This window comes from Corvus brachyrhynchos, unplaced genomic scaffold (assembly GCF_000691975.1).
Source record: "Corvus brachyrhynchos isolate BGI_N302 unplaced genomic scaffold, ASM69197v1 scaffold45, whole genome shotgun sequence".
In the NCBI taxonomy this organism is placed as follows: Eukaryota; Metazoa; Chordata; class Aves; order Passeriformes; family Corvidae; genus Corvus; species Corvus brachyrhynchos.
Window position 1 is genome coordinate 187,390 of NW_008238361.1, and position 19,779 is coordinate 207,168.

Consider the following 19,779-nt stretch of genomic DNA (forward strand, 5'->3'; position numbering starts at 1 on the left):
TGGTTGCCGCGGGGTCCCCGCGCAGCCGGGACAGAGTGTTGTTCACCCGCCACCTGCCACTGGAGCTCGAGGTGACTCCGCCGACCTCCCGAGCGTGTCCCGGCCGCGCCGCCAGCGCGATGGGTTGGGTGGAGCTAGGCTGGCGGAAAGAGCGATAGGGAAGGGACTGCCAGCCGCGTCGAGAATTGCTGTAGCTCTTTCTGTGGGCAGGTGCTGCTGGTTTATGGATTATGAAAAAAATACGTAATTGCCAGAGGAGGTGATGCTGTGGTGGTGAACATCTCTCTGGTGATGAATGCTCCCGCTGCTCCTCGCTCCCTCAGTTGGTTTATTGATACGGAAACGTCTTGTTCTTAGGTTTGCTTTCCTGCAGGGAGCTCCTGAAAGTCTCCTGACAGTGAGATCAAGGTGCCTTTTTCAGCTCATCTTTCCAGATGTCAAGCTTTGTCTGACTCTTCAGTTTCTCATAGTTGAAGAAAATGTGTTTATTTTCTTTCTACAGCTAAGACGTGTTACTGATATTACTTCATCTGCTTAATGGTTTTAAAGAGAGTAGTAGTAAAACTACTACTACTTCAGAGCATCCTGAGACTAAAACAGATAGTATTCAGTGATCTGGTCTTTAACTGAATCGGTGTGCCATACACTTGTCTGAAGAGAACAAGTATTTTGCCCTTACCTATGCACCTTTGTGTCTGTATGTATGCTTACATACATGCACGTGTGCATACATTCATACATACTTGCATGTCCACATCCATACAAACATGTGTGTGCATGTTTATATGTTAAAAAAAGTGTGAGTATATGTGATTTTGTTCACAGATGCCTCAGCATTGAAATTATTATTCAGAATGAAGCACTTACCTAATAGCAGACTGTTATTTAAGTTAACTAAATATAAATAGTATTACAGTTTTTTTTCATTATAAACAGCTTTTAAGAGTTGTAGGCACTTCATTTTGGCTCGGTGCTTCCTTATTCTCAGGAAACTTGTCTGTGATCTGCAGCATGGGGAGTAACTGGTTGGAATGTACTTCTTCGGGGATTTGCTGGACCTCAACAGTATAAATCACTTGTCTGATGTAATTTAAACTGGTTCCAGTAGTTTTAAGTCCTGGGAAAATGCATGTGAAATTCATACTGTCTTTTGTTGTTCTGTGTAATAACAAATGCAATTTCTGGAGAGGTTCTGATTCTGATCACCTAATTAATGTCCACATTTTGACTTAAATGTTTTAGTCAGTCTGGTCAAACCTTGGATTGGCAACACAAGTAAATGGTATTGCTCTGATGTTTTGCCATCACTACTGTTGCTATCTGTGAAAATAAGCACAAGGGAGCTCTTGGACAAATTCAAACAAAACAGAAGAGGATGCAAGCAAGGACAGATAGCCTGGGAGGAATACAGTAGAGAGATTGTTTGAGCAGTCAGGGATTAGGTTGGGAAAGCTAAAGTCCTGATGGAATTAAATCCAGACAGGATGTCAGGGGCAATAAGAAAACCTTCCATAGTTATGTTGGTGATAAAAGGAAGATTAGGAAAAATGTGGGCCCTCTCTGAAAGGAAGCAGTAGACCTGGTTATCCAAGACATGGAGAAGGCTGAGGTACTTAATGACTTTTTTTTGTCTCGGTCTTCACTGGAAAGTGCTCTAGCCACGCTACAAGAAGGCTGGAGAGAGACTTTTTACAAGGGCATGCAGTGATAAAAACGGGAATGGATTTAAACCAAGAGTAGGTTTAGATTAGAGATTCGGAAGAAGTTCTTGTCTGTGCGGGTGGTGAGGCCCTGGCACAGGTTGCCCAGAGCAGCTGTGGCTGCCCCATCCTGGAAGTGTCCAAGGCCAGGTTGGACGGGGCTTGGAGCAACCTGGGATAGTGGAAGGTGTCCCTGCCCATGGCAGAGGGTGAGACTGGATGAACTTTAACATCCTTTCCAACGCAAACTAGTCTGTGATTTCGCGATTCTGTGCTTAATGCTAGGTGAAAAATATACCTTTGCAAATGAGTTTTTCTTTCTTTTTTTTCCTTCAGAATTTTGCAGTATGTTGCATTTATGAAATAGGAAATTAAGTCTAGCTGTTAAACTCTTTTTCAGATTTTTATTTTTTTAAATGGCGACATTAATTCGCACTTTAGCCGATCATAGTGATGATGTCAACTACTGCGCCTTCTCATCATCGTGCTTGGCTACTTGTTCCCTCGACAAAACAATTCGTGTTTATTCTTTGAGCAACTTCACTGAGCTTCCGTACTCGCCTTTGAAGGGCCACGCGTACGCTGTGCACTGCTGCTGCTTCTCGCCGTCGGGCCGCGCGCTGGCCTCGTGCTCCACCGACGGCACCACGGCGCTGTGGGACGCGAGGCCACCTACCTGCTGTCAGGGGCGGCGGACGGCAGCGTGGTTCTTTGGAACGCGCAGTCGTTGAAACTCTACCGGTGAGTGCCAAAAAGTTTTTGACAAATACTCTGTTTTGAAGTGATTATAGTTCAGGTAGTATGCTGTACTGTATACAAGATATGCGGACTTACACCGCTGATGGATATCGCAAAGAAACGGGATAGGTTTTAGATGACCAAGAGATTTATCAGTAGGAGAGGGAGAAGTGCTGAGTAGCTTTTTGGTTTTTTAAGTTAAACAACGCGAACTCAAGAAGCTTTAATTTTTACAAAGTTATTTTGCATCTAAATCCTGGTTTTTTAAAAGTTCATTTCACTGATTTAACATGAGATGAGGATGCATTGCATACTGCATGCATCTGGTTTCTAAACGGTGAGTCAGCAGGTTGTGATACATAATATAGTTAGTGGAGCCTGACTGTACTGTGTGCTTTATATTGCATTATACATAGTAGTATAAATTAAATGTTTTATTACTGGGAGTTTGGAGCCTAGGAAGGTCCTGGAAGCTTGATAATAATCCAGCAGTCAGTTTGGAAACTGTGGACCTGTCCTGAAACTATATAGTTTAAGACATAAAGCAACAGAAAGAATTGGAGCTAACTAAATAACTTAAGCATGACAGTCAACATTTCACATAGGTTTCCAAGAAACATTTGCAACAAAGCAGATGAGCATATTTATTGGTGTTGAACAGTTAAAGGCATGAACCTTAGAGCTATCTTCAAAGTCCTCCTCCGCATATCTGTCTTTCAGTGAATTCTTCAGGCCAGTTGTTGTAATCTGTACTTGAGCAAGACATTATTTAGGTTTTAGGGCTCTATTACACAACTAAATTACTCTGTAAAGTTAGAAAAGTAGTTGAGAATTTGAGGAACTGATGTTGTGCTCAGGATTGAGGGAGCAGCTATTTCTGAAAGACAAAGTTGTTTGATGTTGGTAGTCCCCTGTCAAGCATGTCCCTCCTTATGTGGCCTCTTTGCCTTTTGCCTTCCACAGTAGTGATTTATGTCAGAACTGTACAGGTTTAAAAATGATTGATTGTAGTTACTTGAAATCTGGAAATTTGTCCATGAACAGAATCTTACAGATTTTTGCCACCATGTTTTTTGTAATACAGAAAAAAACACTGAAATGGTGGTTTTGTTTTCAGACAGTAAAGAGATACTGATAACCTCTTTTTTCCTCCTTTAAGAAAAATAGGACAACTCAGTCATTAGTATTCTGAAGTCTGAGGGTTTATCTGTTTTGAGATATTGCTAGTAAAGAGGTTATATTTGTTTTATTCAGAATGCTTGTTGCTGAAGGGAAAAACCCAGAAATATGAAAACATTATTTCTTACAACTGTATGCCATTAATTCATGCAGTGATGCATGTTTTAGACCTACGTCCTGATTTTCTTCTAGTTGAATGGTGAATGTATAATGACTATGTAGAAGGTATACTGTTGTTACAAGCGGAAATTATTCTGCTTTGGTGTTTTCATTGTAGAGACATAAGAAAAAACTTGAACATTCCCATCCTGTCCCCTTCAACTATTAAAAGTTCATTTCAGAGTGTTAACAGGCCAGTAGTAGTCAGCTTAACTTTTTATCTATTTTGGGATATGTATGTGTGTATGTATTTTCAGCTGATGAATTTTTTTATTGTCATTTGTAATTGCAGACAGAAAAATGCACATGTCCTGTTTTTAAAAGTTGAGATCAATATCACATAGAAATCATCAAGGTACTTAAAAATTATGTCAGAGGAAGTTAGTTAACTGTCTAATGTCAGTGTGTGGTCCTCTGTTTCTTTTGAAGCAGTTGATTGTGTTGGTGCTGAAGAAAACATTGTACCACGCTGTTTTCTCACTTTACTAAATATATGGATGGTATTTACAATAAAATATATAATATTTGCTCCTTATCTGCTCAGCTGTTGTAATTGACTGTTCAGATAGTGAAGTATGATGGCTATTTAAATAATTTCAATGATGGATGTGAACAACATGAAAGCAAGTTGTGTATATTTCTTAGTGTTCTCTATCTCCTTTTCAGTAGTTAAGTTGCAAAGCTGGTGTTTGGCCATGCTCTGAACATGTACAATGCTATTTATTTTACTGTTGTTTCCAGAGCAGAATCTGCAGCTTTTTGTGTGAAAGAAGGCAAGTTTTAAAAGCTGCACTAAAGAAAAAGGATTGTACATTTAAAAATCGGAAGCACTGTAGTGGATTTTATAGTATTCTAAGTGATAGAATTAAGAGAGACCATACTTTTTAGAAGGTCCTCAGTCTGATCAGTGTGACACTGAGGAAAATTTATTGACTTGTCTTCTGTGACATTAAGTTTGACACCCCTGGCAGTAAATAAAATTTCTATGAGTAAAAGAGAATTAGCAGCTGTTCTACAAAAAACGATGACAGCATAAATAGGACTGACATTTTTTGCCATGTGACTGTTTCTTATAGCTGTGATTTTCTCCCTGCACTTAAAGACTCAGCTATGCATGCTTGGCTGGATCTGGTGTCCATTAAAAGGAGTGAGACTCTTTTGATTAGGTTATCAGATAATGTAAAGGATGTCAGGCTGACCCCACTTCTTTCCTGAGGGTTGGCCACACTTCCATATCTGCTAGAAATTTTCTTTAAAGATCAGTTTTACAAAGTACTTTGGCTGGCATAGTTAAGATACAGAATTTCTCTTCCGCATTGCTTTTTCTTGTTTACAAGTTATTCAAAATTAACCCCACATCATAAATCACAAAGTATTCTACTCAGCTACAGCTTATCATATGGGTTAGTACGTGTTCTCTTTTGTCTCTAAAAACAGAAGAGAAGAATTGTCAGTCTTTTTTCCCCTTGTTTGTGTACATGTAAATCTGTGTTAATGGTAGTTGTGTATTTATCCTTGACTTTTAAACTGTATCCTGCCATAAAATTTTAACAGTGCATTGTGCCTTATAAATGTTAAATCCATGCAAATTGTCTTTAGTTCGAAAATTATTTTATCATTCAGTTAAAATTATTGCCTTGGGCTGCCATCTCATGTTTTTCCTCCTGCAGTCAAAGAGCAGGTCTGGTCCCTGCTGCAGAGCTTATTTTGCTCTCTTTTCATAGTTGGTTTGAGTTTCTCTTTCCTCTCTTAGCTAGTTCCAAAGTGCAAAACTTAGCACTGAGTTTGGCTTATTGCATCAGACTGCATTTGAGACGTCACTTCTGTAGAACTTTACCTACTCTAAATTCAAATCCTGTGTACTCTTGCTTTTCAGATCTGGGAACGTTAAAGGTGGTTCTTTGGTGGCTTGTGCGTTTTCTCCCAATGGAAATTTCTTTGTCACTGGATCAACAAGTGGTGATTTAACCATTTGGGATGATAAAATGAGATGCCTGTATAATGAAAAAGCACATGATCTTGGTGTTACCTGCTGTGATATTTCTTCACATCCAGTATCTGGTTAGTTACTCAACTCTTCAGGGGAGGAACATATAAAAAAAGAGATACTTGATTTCTCCCTAGCTCTTGTTTTCATATTCTTTTTGCCATTGGTGCTCAAGATACAAATGACCTTGTGAAGAGCTGATGTTTTAGAATATTCTGAATATTCTTAAGTAAAGGTTGTGGTCAGGTTGGTGGCAAGGAATGTACTAGGTCAACAAACAAGATGATAACTTTGAGTAGCTAATTACCCCGTGGCAGACAAGGATTTTAGAAGATGCAGTGCTAGATTACCATTCACCCTTGACTCTTTCACACTTTGGTTCCCAAGGAACAGGGCTGTATTAAAACAATGCAGAGAGCTGTAAACCTAATCAGCTAAATGCTTGAGCTGTGGAATATTAATAGCTACACTGTTTTCCTGCACCTGACTTTCTCACTTAGAGGAATTTGGGAGAGTAATGAGCCCAGAATCTCCTACATTCCACGAAGATGTTCAGAAATCTTAGAGCTGTTTTAGCATTTGACCACACAGTCATTTGTTTCTAATGAAGGTTAGGAAATTGGGCAGAAGCCTCATTATCAGCTTTAGGAAGTAATGCAGCAACTTAACAACCTTGTGTGTATACTTTCATGCTTTCCAGATCTACTGTTGAGACAGAGTGATCTTCATCAAGATATTTAGGCTCTTGTTTTCAGAATACACAAGCTGCCCTTTCAAAGGCCCCAAAAGTTATAGCTGAGCAGCCACTTGGATCTTCAAGTGCTGAACCCAGCAGTAAGTACTGCTGTCTGTGTACCACATTGTCTAAGGAGGTGGTGCAGAGTAGGAAGAAAACAGGAGAAGCAGTTGGGAAGAAAGCAGGACAGAAGCAGGAGGAAGCTGAGGAATTAGGATGTGAGCATACACTTCAGAACAGAGAATTAGTGATTGACAGTACCAAATCAAACAAATGTGTGTCCACTGAAAGGTGTAGGACCTTTCTTGGTGAAAATACTACACAAATAACTCCATCGTGAACCAAGAGTTGCATCTGAGGGCAAAAAAGCATGTTGCAGCCGAAACAGATCAGAGTGTAATTTCCACCACTCCATTTCATATTGAGATTATTCTCTTGGTTTAAAAATTACATTACCAACCCTTCAGCCTTCTGCCAAGATAAAGTGAAACAGGCAATGAAGCAGGTATTTCCTACACTGGAGATTTGTTTCAGCTGATTTATGATCATTCTTGATTTTTTTTTTTTAATCCATATATTATTGAATGTCAGCGTATTTCCTTTCGTGTGTTTCTGTTTAATCATCAATGGTTGAACCTTCTGGGATTTTTGGCAGATTTAACACATCATGAAATGCATACAAGTAGTGCTTATCCAGTAAAATTAGAGATAGTTTTAAATTGAGACTCTCTTTACCTGCTTAATTCAGAGCAAGTTTTGATCCAGAGTGTCTGATAGGTTCTTTGCGCTTCAGGCTGTAACAGGTGGTTCTTCTGCCTTTGAAGTGGATTCAGTCACAGTTGCCTAGGAGCTCATGAGATCTAGAGCAGTTGTGGTGGAGCTTGGAAGAGTTTGCCATCTTAAGGAATATAGGTCAGGTAAGGAATAAAGTCAGGCTCCTGAAATTTAGGAAGGCAGACTTCCAGATCTTCAGGGAAGTTGTCAGTGGGATCCCCTGGGAGTCTGCCCTCGGGGACAAGGGAGATCTTTAGGGATGTCTTCTACTGAGCGCAAGAGTCAGTGATCCCCAGGAGCAAGAAACTGGGCAAGGAAGGCAAGAGATTGGCATGGCTGAGTCAGGAACTGCTGGTCATGCTAAAAGGCAAGAAGCAAATGCACGGGAAGTGGGAACAAGGACATGTCACCTGGTAAAAGTATAGACATGAATTATGATTGTGTAGGGAGGGGGTGAGGAAGGCCAAGGTGAAGCTGGAATTGAACCTGGCAAGGGGTGCAGTGTTCACAGCCTCTCACTCACTAACACCCCCCAAGTCCTTTTTGGCAGGGCTGCTCTCCACCTGTTCGTCCCCCAGCCTGGATTGTTACTGAGGGTTGCCCCAATCCACGTGCTGCACCAGCACTTGAGGTTCCCATGGGCCAGCGCTTGACCTTGTCCAGGCCCCTCTGGGGTTCTCCCAGGTCCTTGTCCTTCTGGTGTGTCACCTGCACATTTGCTGAGGGTGCACTTGCTCCCTTCTGTGTCATTAATGAAGATACTAAATAGCACTGGTCCCAGTATAGAGCCCTGAGGGAGTCACTGCTCCATTGGCACTCTGAGCCATTGACCACTACCTTCAGGTTGCAATCATCCAACCACTTTCTTACGCATCTAACAGTCCACTCATGGAACATGATAATTCAGAAATGTTCATAGCCACTGAATCAAGAGGGGAAAGCTATTGAACTATTATTGTTGTATTTAATATTTAATGCAGTATTTACTGAGTGTTTGGCTGGACTGCAGTCATGAAATGTCAATTTATAAAAATGAAAAGTTGAACATGTAAAAGTATGAAAATTCCCTGTCAGATACTCTCAAATTTTGTACATGCATATGTGGTTAATTTTGAGAAGTACTGAACTGTAGAAAAAATGGATATAACCATATAATTTAGGTTAAAAGACTCTAGCGGTGTAGTCAGAGGAATGAAGCATTTACCATCAAGAAAACTTAAAATATGAGCACAGCTCTGGTCTTTATCTACTTACTCAGGAAAGAGTATAATGATACCTATTTCTTAAGTCCAAACGGTTTTAGAACTTCTGCAATGATTTTTATGCTGATATGGTTTACTGACCTGCTGTTATTTTCAGTGTTTCTGACTCCCATTTATGTATTTTAATTTTATCAGATAGTGAAAATGGATTCAAATACTTCCAGATGGCTTCTTGTGGACAAGATAATCAGATCAAACTCTGGCTTATTTTGTTTGCAGATTTCTTAGGTTTGTATAGAAATGTTTTTTGAATATACCAATGTCTTAGGTCTTCAGTGACAATTTAAATTGAAAATCAAATTTATACTGCTGGATTCACAGTCAAACTAACCACAAGTTGAAAGTTTTCTTTTAATTATTAGCTGGAGAACAGCTAAGGCATTCAGCACTTGTGATGCTGTGCTATGTAGATTTTATTTAGCGTTCTATTTATCAACAAGTAGTGAAAGCAAAGATTAAAAAAAAATTATACTGTGGCCTTTCAACGGGTTGATAGGTTGAAACCTCTTAATCTGCCTGGCCAGGGAGAGATTTGCTTTCATATTTCAATATATCCTGGGCCTTGAATAAGAGCTGGAGAAACCAGTGTTGGCTCCTGCAAAAACTGCAATGTAGAGACTAGGTAAATTGCCAAAAATATCTTCAGTGGGTACTTCCTGTAACCTTTTTTATATAAAAGTATGTAAGGATTAATACTGTATGTACAGATACACATTTAATTATCTAAAATCTTGTGAGACGTGCTAGGACTACAAAGTGAGACAGTTGGAGATATTAAAAGGGAAGTTGTCTCCACGGTCTTTTTATCCCCTTTTTTGTAAACAGTATGTCACAGAGTCACATCTTGGTGGAGCTTTGGGCTTCTTAAAGCAGCTCGTGTTATACCTTGTCAAATATGGCCATATGTAACGATTTACTTTTTGTATTTTTAGGTGTTGAGTTAAAATATAAATGCACACTGAATGGACACACTGCCCCAGTTCTGGCTTGTGCATTTTCCTGTGATGGACAGATGATAGTCTCAGGGTAAGCAACACCTTGTTGAAATGTCTGTCTGTCCAGGTTCACACTTCAGTATTTTAAAACAGAAATTGCAAAAGATTTCTAAATATTTAATACCAGTAATTAAGGAATAGTTCTGTGACCTCTAGAGCTGTTGAAGTGTCTTTACAATCAGTCTGTATCTAGTAGGTGATTGAGTTTGAAATCTCGGGTTGTGGAAAAGCTTAATGAAACAGTTTCCTTTTCCCTCTCTGCATCATTTTAATGTCAATGTGGTTTTTTTAAGGTCTGTGGACAAGTGTGTCATAATCTATGAAACTGTAAGTATAGCATAATACAAGACCATATCTTGGGTTATTGTCTTTAAATATCAGCACTGCTTCTGCAGGGTCTTATAAATGAAAAAATATTAAAGAATACAAATGATATTAAGCCAGAATATTTACGTGCATTTGGGGGTTGGAGGGGAAGGAGTCTAAGGAAAAGTATCTCCTGAGAGCTGATCAGTCTTTCTCACTTTTTATTTACATGGTGAGGATTTGTCAGTTGATTTCTCTGCAGTAGGATATTGCTCAATTAATTCCATACTTAAAAGTATTACGAGTTTCATATTGAAGCGGAAGGATTTTTTTGTTATCCTAACTTTAGCTTAGCTTCCAAAGCAAGAAGGACTGTACCATAAAATCAGGAATGGTGATCATAGAAATTCTGTAGTTATATGTAAAGTGCACATAAAATAGAAGCATAATAAAGAATTCAAGAAATTTTTTATAGTAATACAATGTCTTTAAAACATATTGTTGAAGCATTTTCTGTAATAATGTTGTTACATCCTTTGTGAGTCACCTCTAAGTGGTATATATCTTTAGTACGTTATAGTATTAAAAGTAATAATTTTGCTGAAAATGAAGGATGAACAAGTTTTAAGCTTCTTCAGCTTGCTCTGCACATACCTATTGTATTGATACAATTTTTAAATTTGCATTAAAGTTTTTCACCAAAATCACTAATATGATACCTGCACAGTTTTTGGCCCAGTTATTTTAGTAATTTGAAGTTTAGACAGGTAGAAGTCCTCTAGAGTTTTGGAGCCTCAGAACATTGAAAGATGAAGGAAACCACAGCCTAAGTATTTCTTAATACTGTTCATCAGCTTTTGTGGCCTTAGGTTTTTATCAAATGGGACAATAACTTTTCTAGTTGTAAGATTCTCCTTTGGAGATACTCAAAACCTGCCTGGACACCTGCTCTAGGTGATGCTGCTTTAGCAGGGGGGTTGGGCTAGATGATCTCCAGAGGTCCTCAACCATCCTGTGATTGTCTGGGGAAAAGTGGTGACAATAAACCTTTGTGCGAGGGAGAGAGATTTCAACCAGTATTAGGGCATTTTGATCATGTTGGACAGTTGAAAATACTGGAGTACTGATTGATCAATTAGTGATTCAGAATAACTTTGCTCATCATTCTTCCAACCTGTCTGTACCTGTCAAAAAAAATGGTATTTTTCATTGGAGAGAAGATCTTTCAATAGTAAGTTGAAACTGCCAAAATTCAGGAACTTGGTTTTTTAGTGGTATTTAGTAGTCAAATAGGAGAATAGGCCGAATAGGTGTGGTTAATTATTGGTCCAGTTGAATGATTGTGGGTTGACCCTCACATTGACCCTTTTGGTCATCTCTAATACAAGATTCGTGGAAGAAATGTCTTTATCTACACAACCAACCAGCCAATATGGATTTAATTCAGTTAGTGTTTTTGGCACTGCTCTCCCTTCATGTTCCATGCTGGCTGATTGTGCAGGGTAGCAGTGCTCCAGGGAATTGAACAGGGGGTTCAAGCAGGAAATTCAGGTTGCATTTCTGACTCTGGTGCTGATCAGCTTTGTCAGGGTTGTGTAACTTTTCTGAAGGTAACTTCTGTCACCTTTCAAGAAGCAATATTCCTTATTTTGAAAGGAAGCATAGAAGTGAAGAAACTTTTTTTTATTCTTTAAGATTTAGAATCACAAAAATCTCTTTTACAGAGTACTGGCAATACCCTTCATACTTTGTCTCAGCATACCAGGTAAGAAATCAGCATGATTATTCTGTTTCATAAATAAAATAAATTAAATCCTTTTCTCAAATTTTCACACTGTTTTTTTATTTGTAGATATGTTACAACTTGTGCTTTTGCACCACATAGTCCCTTACTTGCCACAGGTTCAATGGATAAAACTGTGCACATATGGCAGCTTGACTTTATGCAACCCTGCGCAGGTCAGTGTGTGAAGTATTTGTAGTCTGTTGTTTAAATTCAAAATACCGTTTGAAGATGCAAAAATCCCACATTCTGATCTGCACTTGATGTGTAACCTCAGGATTGTGTGCATGTTTTTTATCTTCTAATTGACCTGATCAATGCCCAAAAGAGGTATTCTCTTTTTGTTATTTTGTAAAGAAAAATATCCTAGATGTATCTTAATTTTATTAATTTGCTGTATCTGTTTTTCTGATATTTGCAATTGCTCTGGACAGTATTTAAGAGATGAATATTATTGTCAGAGTGCTGAAAGACTTCTTCAACACCTATAATTTGTGACAAGTTGAAAATCCGCTAATTGCAAGCGTAATTGTCAATTAGAAATGCACCTTACCAGTTGTTACAGGTGAAAAACTAATTGTACAAATGACGTTAGTACCATTAGTATAGGATAACTAATGGTAGAAATTGCATAAGCACCTAAAATTTGTGGAACAAAGGAACATGTCTTTGTTCACAGCACAACAGGAGGTTCGGACTTCAGTGTGCCTTCTAAGGAGGTACGAGTTGATTCCGGTGTCTGCTAACACTTCTCTGGTTGGTTGTTCAATTCAAATTTGACAGAAATATAGGCATCTAAGAGATTAAATTCCTCTAAACTTTGAAAATTGGAAGGTAAAAGGCAAACCCAAATTAATGCCCTCCCTCCCAAAATAATGTCTAACATTTCTTTCATTAGATGAAGAATGTATAGCACTGCGAACACTTAAAAATAGGGTCCATTAATGACATTGTTTCTTTGAACTGAGAATTTCATTATTGGTTGTTTTTTGGTGGTTGTGGTGAGGTGGTTTTTTTGGGGGGGGGCGGGGGAAGGTGTTGTTTGTTTGGTTTTAATTTGGTTTTTTGTTTGTTTTGTTTTTTAACTCTTTTCCATTTCCAAAGGAGATACTATAGAAAATGAATCAAAGGTGGCTGTTGAGGACTGGTCAGAGGATGATGTTTCAGCCTGGCTCTGTGCACAGGATTTAGCAGACTTCGTTGGCCTTTTCAAAATGAATAATATTGACGGCAAGGAACTACTGAATCTTACTAAGGAAAGTCTTGCTAATGAATTAAAAATTGGTAAGAGTACTGAAATCCAACTAGTTTTTAATCTCTAGAGCACTTTGAAACGTTGGAATGAAAGCAGGTTAGGAATTCCATACATGGGGTTTTTTTCCCCCTGAAATGCCTTTTTAATTTCATTTCCAGGGCTGTTAAAAATCCCCTAGTGTTACATTGTCTGCAGTATTCCTTTTTTTGTGTTTTGTGTGTGTGTGTGTGTGTGTGTGTGTGTGTGTGTTTTCTCTCATCCCTGGAGACATACAGTGCACTTCTACTAATGATGCTGTTGAATAGTCTTACCTGATTTTGTTTCTATTTTCCTTTCTTGTATTATTAAGCTGTGGAAAAGGAATTTCAGTTTTTCTCTACAATTCATGTTTCTCACTTTGGTAAATCGGGTGGTCTATAGTTTTTCCTGTCAGCCTGCAAAGTGCCACATTTAGAATAGCGTGTGTTCACCAGCCTTGAACAGTTAAATTCTGAAGTGTGCATTTGATGATGACTTTTGGTAAGGATCAAGAAAAGCTTTCTAATACATCAAGTTCATACATTGTCCTGTTGTTTTATTGCAAAACTGATTACATTTTAGAAGAAATCACAAGGAAGCACCATATTAGTAATGGTTCCGCAGTGGTTATTATGAAATAAGAAATTTAGGGATAGTGAACTGCACTGAAGCTTTCAAAATACAAGTTCTCTATTAATTTTGATGGCCAGATTTAGGTGTAAATTAGGTGCTAATACGTTTGTCAAAGTGAGGACAAGTATAAGAAAAGGCTGAATGAAGTAAGAAGCCTTTTAAAAAGTACAGTTGGATATTCATTGTAGAAAGACTGCTCCCTTTTTTTGTTTTGTGTGTGTGTGGAATTGGTCTATATTGGATCATGTTATCTCTGTGTACCAGCTGGCTTTGTTGAAGTCTAGAAATAACAGAGATGCTGGGAATTTGTCAGGAATTGTTATCCATGAAAGACACTTGGCTTCCTCAGTTTATGCAAACATTTCCTTAGCATTGAAATAGCCTAAAACTTTGTTGCAGCAATTGCCAGCTGAGGCTAATCAGATAATGCTGACTAGAAAGTTCTGTGGGAATTGAATGTAGTGTGACCAATGACATGCTACAAAGAGAGTTCTCTGGGGAAAGAAATCAACAAAGGTATAGAAATTATGGCCTCATGTATCTGACTTGAAAAATTGCTCTCTATATGCCATAGCTCAAGCATTTACAAAGTAGGAAAATACTGTCTGCCTAAAATGAACAAGATTTTCAGTGTTACTCAAATTCCCGTTCAACTAAATTTTAGGAGTCTACAAATGCTTGAATGAGCATGTCCTTTCTCCCCTTGATAACCTGTTTCCTTTGCTCTAAGAATGTGACCTAAGATCTTGCTAAAGAACTCTACAAGTACAGTCTCTGCAGTTTGGAGAACATCAGTGTTCTTTTAAAAAACACAGGCTCAGGTGTCTTTCAGTTGTGCCTTTGTAAGCCCTAGACAGCAGTACTGTACAGCAGGTGTAGTGTAACAGAGGTGGACATTGCCAGGTGTATCAAACGCTGAAGTGAAGGGGCTGAAGGGAAATCCAGTCTCTTTGGAGGTGCTGGCAGCACTTGTGCACAGCCGTACCTTCCCACTGGTACTGCTTTGTCCCATCCCAAGGGCCAGATCTGCAGTGTCCCGTGCCAGGGTGTGGCTGCAGGGCAGCGTTGCACTTGCACTGTGCGTCAGACCACTGCTCTGCCATGGCTCTGCTGCACTTGCACTGGTTTTACTGGTTGCTTTCATTACTCCTCCAAGTTCTGTTGCACAGACAGCCTATGGCAGAGCTGACTGGAGTGGGGGCCGGGCCTGGCTGCAGGCTTTTGGTTTAGGGGAGTGGTGAGATGGAGCAATGTCTCCTGTGACACAGCTGCTGACTATTCCAAGACCTGACCTCTTTGTCTTACCTGTCTGTGCTGCTCACTTCATGTACAAATAATTTTTCAGAGTCTCTAGGCCAGCGCAGTAAAGTTCTCCAGAAAATTGAAGAACTGAGGATGACAATGATCTCGGTTTCTGTTCCTGTTCCTGATGAGTTCCTATGTCCTATAACAAGAGAGCTTATGAACGATCCTGTCATTGCCACAGGTATGTCTTTACATGACATGGATTAAAACTAATTACTTGAGGGTAAAGATAGGCCTCTTTTTGTGTTCCCACACCTATCTTATCATCAGGCTTAGAAAGATAAACTACTTTAAATAGCTGTTGCAACAAACCAGAATTATGGTAAATGTTTAGTTTGCTAATTACAGCTCTGATACAGAGAGAAATACCGTATCAAGCAACTTTTTCCTTTTTTTAATGTGCCTCCCTTTATGTGCCTTGTCAATATAATTACAAGCCTAATTACAGTGTTGGCTCAGTAAGTGCAAAATGAAATTTTGCATTCAGTGGGACAAAAAGCAAGCAAACCAACCAACCAACCCACCCAATTTCCCCACCCCGCCCACCAAAACCCCAGGCTTGTTACTATGCATAGCACACTATCTCTAGGGCGCTTACTTAAAAGTTTGTACAGAATGAGACTCCTTTAAATTCACCAAACCCTTAGAACTGTAATATGCCAGGAGTGTAAGATATTATGTAGTGAAAACATTTTATGAAGAACTAGTGTTTTGTAGCTCTATTCTTGGCGGGGACAGGGAAGGAGGAGCATACAAGCATCAGAAGATCAGTGTATTATTTGTGTTGCTCTGTAAATAGTGACTGACTTCATCCAGGTCTGAGGTATTAGGGCAGACTTCTGAGAATTAAAATGGTCAAAATATAAAGACATTTGCTAACTGCTGGAGTGATGGATTTATTCAATAAAGAGTAAGGAGACAGAGTATAGCCCTGCATTAGAGGAGGGGCATAGGGCACAGGTTTATATTCCACCAGAGATACTCCTGGGTGACTGTGCCAGCTGACACTTAGCTGGGGCCTGATTTCTGTTCTTTGAGGAACAGCTTGTTCAGCTACCAACCCTTCAGAGCCAAAGTCCTGAACCTGGCCAGGTTGTGAGGGCTCTGTAGAGGCGCAGCTCAGCACTGGCTCAGCCAGGTGGGCAAGCCCCCTGTTCAGCAGAGCAGCAGGCAACTTTAGCTGTGTTTGGCAATTGATGGTAATGAGCTTTTACTTCACATTATGGATCATTCAAACTGAAAAAAAAGTCTTATTTAACATGTGCATAATATATTTTGGTACTTTGCAGGCAGCGATAGATACATGAAACTAGCCTGAACTGTTTATACCCACAGTAAAGATTTCACATACAATGTACTTACTCTAGATCTCAATTTTCCTGTTTGGACATATTTCCTTTCTTCCCTTTTACATTTAAAAAGCTAACATCTGCACAGTGCCACAGCCTCTGTAATACGAGCTTTTGTTGTTGGTTTCTTTGCAGATGGCTATTCCTATGAAAGGGAAGCAATGGAAAACTGGATCAGCAATAGACGATCTAGTCCCATGACGAACCTTCCTCTCCACTCTCTTATGCTCACACCAAACAGGACACTAAAAATGGCCATTAGTCGCTGGCTAGAGACTCAGCAGAAGTAGTTAAACCACTGAATTTTGAAATTGTTTCTTAAAATGAATTGAAATTTTATGCAGCTAAAGGAATTAATTGTATCAGAAACAAATGGAAAGAAAAAGTTGTGTTTCTGTTTTGATCTGTGGCTGGTTCAACCTTCACAAAACTCCTAGGAAAACTTTTTTAAGTTCCTGGTAGTTCTACTTTGTGGTACTTCTGTTAAAGAATGAAGTACTCAAACTCAGTTTTTCAAATAAAGTTTTCTTAAAATTTTTACTACATTTATGAGTTTTTGAGTCTTCACCTTGCCAAGTCAGTCTTTCAGAAGGTAAGAAATAGCGAAGTATAGGATCTGTATTTCTTTTTCTACTCTAACAAACCAAAATGTATCTTTCTCTGTTCCCCATTAGTGGACATGTAGTTGGAAAAGCTGGGAGAGTGTTTCTCCTGTAACTGTCAGGAACTGCATCTCATCCCACAGGTATATTAATAATCTTTATTTTGTATGGAAAGAGTACAGTAGCTGTGCAAAAATAGAACTACAGGACAAGACTAATATAGGACTTGTACAAAATATCAAAGAAACAGTAAACAATAAATAAGCTAAAGTGTAATGATGCAAACTCCAAAAAGATTTGTAGAGCTGGGTACAGCTGTTTACAATGTACACAGAACACTGTAATCAAGCATGATGGGAAGAGTATAAAGCTGAGCACTCCAACTGAATTGCACTCATAGGAATGTCACTGCAGCCGTTCATTTTCAGAATGTTCTTGCCAATAAAAAACCTTATTTCCTCAAAAAAAGCCCTTCTCAACTTCATCCTGTCATGCAACTGCACATACACTTTCTTCACACCTTCACGTTCACTCCATCCCTTTCTTGGGTTTCCCATAAAAACATTTACTAAGCATTTAGTTGTTGTACCTTTTCACAAATAAACAATAAATCATTTTGCTTTAAGATAGCACCCAAAGGTGATTAGATACCCTATATAAAGTGCGATTATTGTTAATAGGCCATAATATTGTGTTCTTCAGTGCAATAACCAATATGGTCAAAGCCTCTCAATACACATGCAAATGTCACTCACTTTATTTGATTTCTTCTAGTTACTAAAAATAGTTATATTTACATGTCAAAGCGTGGCTGCTTATAGTTTACTCATACACAAATTATTTATGCTTCCTAAATGTACAACATGCAACCCAAATTAGATCCCGCTAGAAAAGTGATAAAATACTTTGATTTAAAAAAAAAAAAGCATGCATGTACAGATCTCGGTATTCTGCAGCAGATTATCTCCCTCAGCACTGCTGTGAGACATAAGCATTTGAGAGGCACGAGTACTGTGTGTGAGATGCAACAGAACCAAAAGCCAAGACTGAAGCCCTATGTGAAAGGAAATGCTTATTTAATGGTAAAAGGTAATGGAAAGGATTTCTCTGCTCAAGCTCCTAGGACAACCCCTAACTGAGTCTTTCTACACAAATATGTTATTCCAGTTACTGTCACTGCCCTGTGATGGTAGGAACAGTTGGAAGTGGTTGTATCCCATTAAAGACTGCTCCCTGGGGCCCAGCCAGTCAGTGTTTTGTAGAGCAGTCAGACCCTGTGATGTTGTGACCCAGGTCTACCCTGTCAATGTACAGAATAGTATTTATACATTTGATTCAATGAATGATCGCTTTGGTTTTGCCTTGGTGACGTGACTGAGGTGGCCATCCTGAGTGCTGTGGGATGGCAGTTTGGCTACAGCATCAGGATGTAGATGAGAACCTTGGCTGGATGATCTGCTGTCTGTACAGTGGGGAGGGATTTGGCATGTGAGCTCCTCACGTTCTTTCACTTGCATGCTGCTCTGGCTGCCGTCTCCCAGGGCAGCACTTGCAGAGGATGCTTTAGTTGAGTAGTGTTTAACTGAGAACTGCTCGAAGTTTGAGGGCTGAATGCCTGCAGAAGCAATGTATGTGGATAATCCATCGGATGCCTGAGAGTGCCAAGTGCGACTAGATTGTGTGTTTTGCTGCTGAAACCTTGCAGTCTTGTCCATGATTCCCATAAATGGGGTATTGCGAGGTCGGTGCTCAGTACCCTGAGCTTGACTGATGTTAGTCTCCTTGAGTCGAACATCTGGGCCCAGCCCCTTAACACTCCCTGAAAAACTGCTGGCTGAAGTGAAACTGCTTGTTGAGCTGGCAAGAATCACACTACTGGATGGAGAAGAGCCACCACTGGGTACAGGGCTTTGCTGCCTTGAGTCACTGAAATGCATTGGAGCAGAGGCTGTTGATGTGTCAGCAGGTTTAGATTTACTGGCAAAAGAACGAGAAGAGAGAGTCTCATGATGCTGTGGATGCAAATGCTGGCCCGACACAAACTTCTCATTGTACAGTTCAGCAGTGGGATCTGTGGAAATGCTTCCAGATGACGACGTGCTTGTCCCATCCGCATGTTGACTTCTAGATTGCCGGATGGGCAAGGGACTGTGGGGAAGACGCTGCAAAGACGATTGTGTCTTGGTGCTACATTGACTGCTTCCTGGTTTCGATCCAGGCTGGATGGAGCTCAAATGCTGATTAGTTTTTACAATCTGTGCCTGCTTTGTTGGCTGCATGATCAAGCCTGGCTCTCTCAGGTACTTACTGCTTGTTCTGCTTTGAGGGGACACAGACTGAGCTTTCTGAACGTCTTCTTGAAGGGTCCTGCTAAATAATGAAGCAGCTGAGGAACACTGCAGCCTTTGTGGAGGGGAAACAGATTCATTGGGGTGTGGCAGCTCATCGTCCCTGTCTTGAAGATTAAAATTATCATTCACACCTGGTACAATGCCCTCCTCCTCATTATCAGAGTTATTGGCTTGCTCAAGTAGCTGTGGAGAGTGATGCTTCTGTTGCTGTGTTCTCTGGAACTGTTTGCATTCCTCTTCCACCCGAGCCAGGAGACGTTTTATCTCCTGATTGCTGGGACACAGCTGAGTGGCTTCCCGTAGATCAGCGAGAGCAGCAAGTAGTTTTCTGTTCAGGAAGAAATAAGTAAACAGTGAAAACTGGGGCAAATCCGAGTCCCAGCCAGGTTTGTCCCAGTCCAGCTCCACCCTTGCAGTGAAATATCCTGATTAGTTGTTTCCTGCTGCAGGTGGTGACAAATAAGAACTAGAAGTTCTCCACCTCAGGAAGTTCATAACTAGGGTGGAAGTACAGACCCAACGCTGAGCCCTTCTCTCCACTATCCTGACACCCCATGAAGGCAGGCAGGAGAACTCTCTCTGCTGGGAACACCAGGAACTGACACTTTGTCTCAGAAGCTCTTCACAGTTACCTCCAGAGTAGGGAA

At 39.8% G+C, this 19,779-nt stretch overlaps 2 protein-coding genes across 2 annotated transcripts in view; one reads left to right on the forward strand and one right to left on the reverse strand.

Moving 5' to 3' along the window:
• Positions 1-6: 6 nt before the first annotated feature.
• WDSUB1 (WD repeat, sterile alpha motif and U-box domain containing 1) lies at positions 7-16,724 on the forward strand. Its single transcript, XM_008634979.2, is given in 12 exon segments — positions 7-408; positions 2,101-2,365; positions 2,368-2,441; positions 5,653-5,837; positions 8,671-8,763; positions 9,468-9,561; positions 9,824-9,857; positions 11,561-11,601; positions 11,689-11,795; positions 12,724-12,903; positions 14,871-15,011; positions 16,315-16,724. Coding segments are annotated over 11 exon segments (1,353 nt in total). The 5' UTR covers positions 7-408; positions 2,101-2,116; the 3' UTR covers positions 16,470-16,724.
• A 643-nt stretch (positions 16,725-17,367) lies between these two features.
• Positions 17,368-19,779, reverse strand: part of TANC1 (tetratricopeptide repeat, ankyrin repeat and coiled-coil containing 1) — a 46,453-nt gene continuing 44,041 nt past the window's right edge. The window contains 1 exon segment of the mRNA XM_017736025.1: positions 17,368-19,460. Within this exon segment, the coding sequence (XP_017591514.1) occupies positions 18,104-19,460 (1,357 nt within the window). The 3' untranslated portion in view covers positions 17,368-18,103.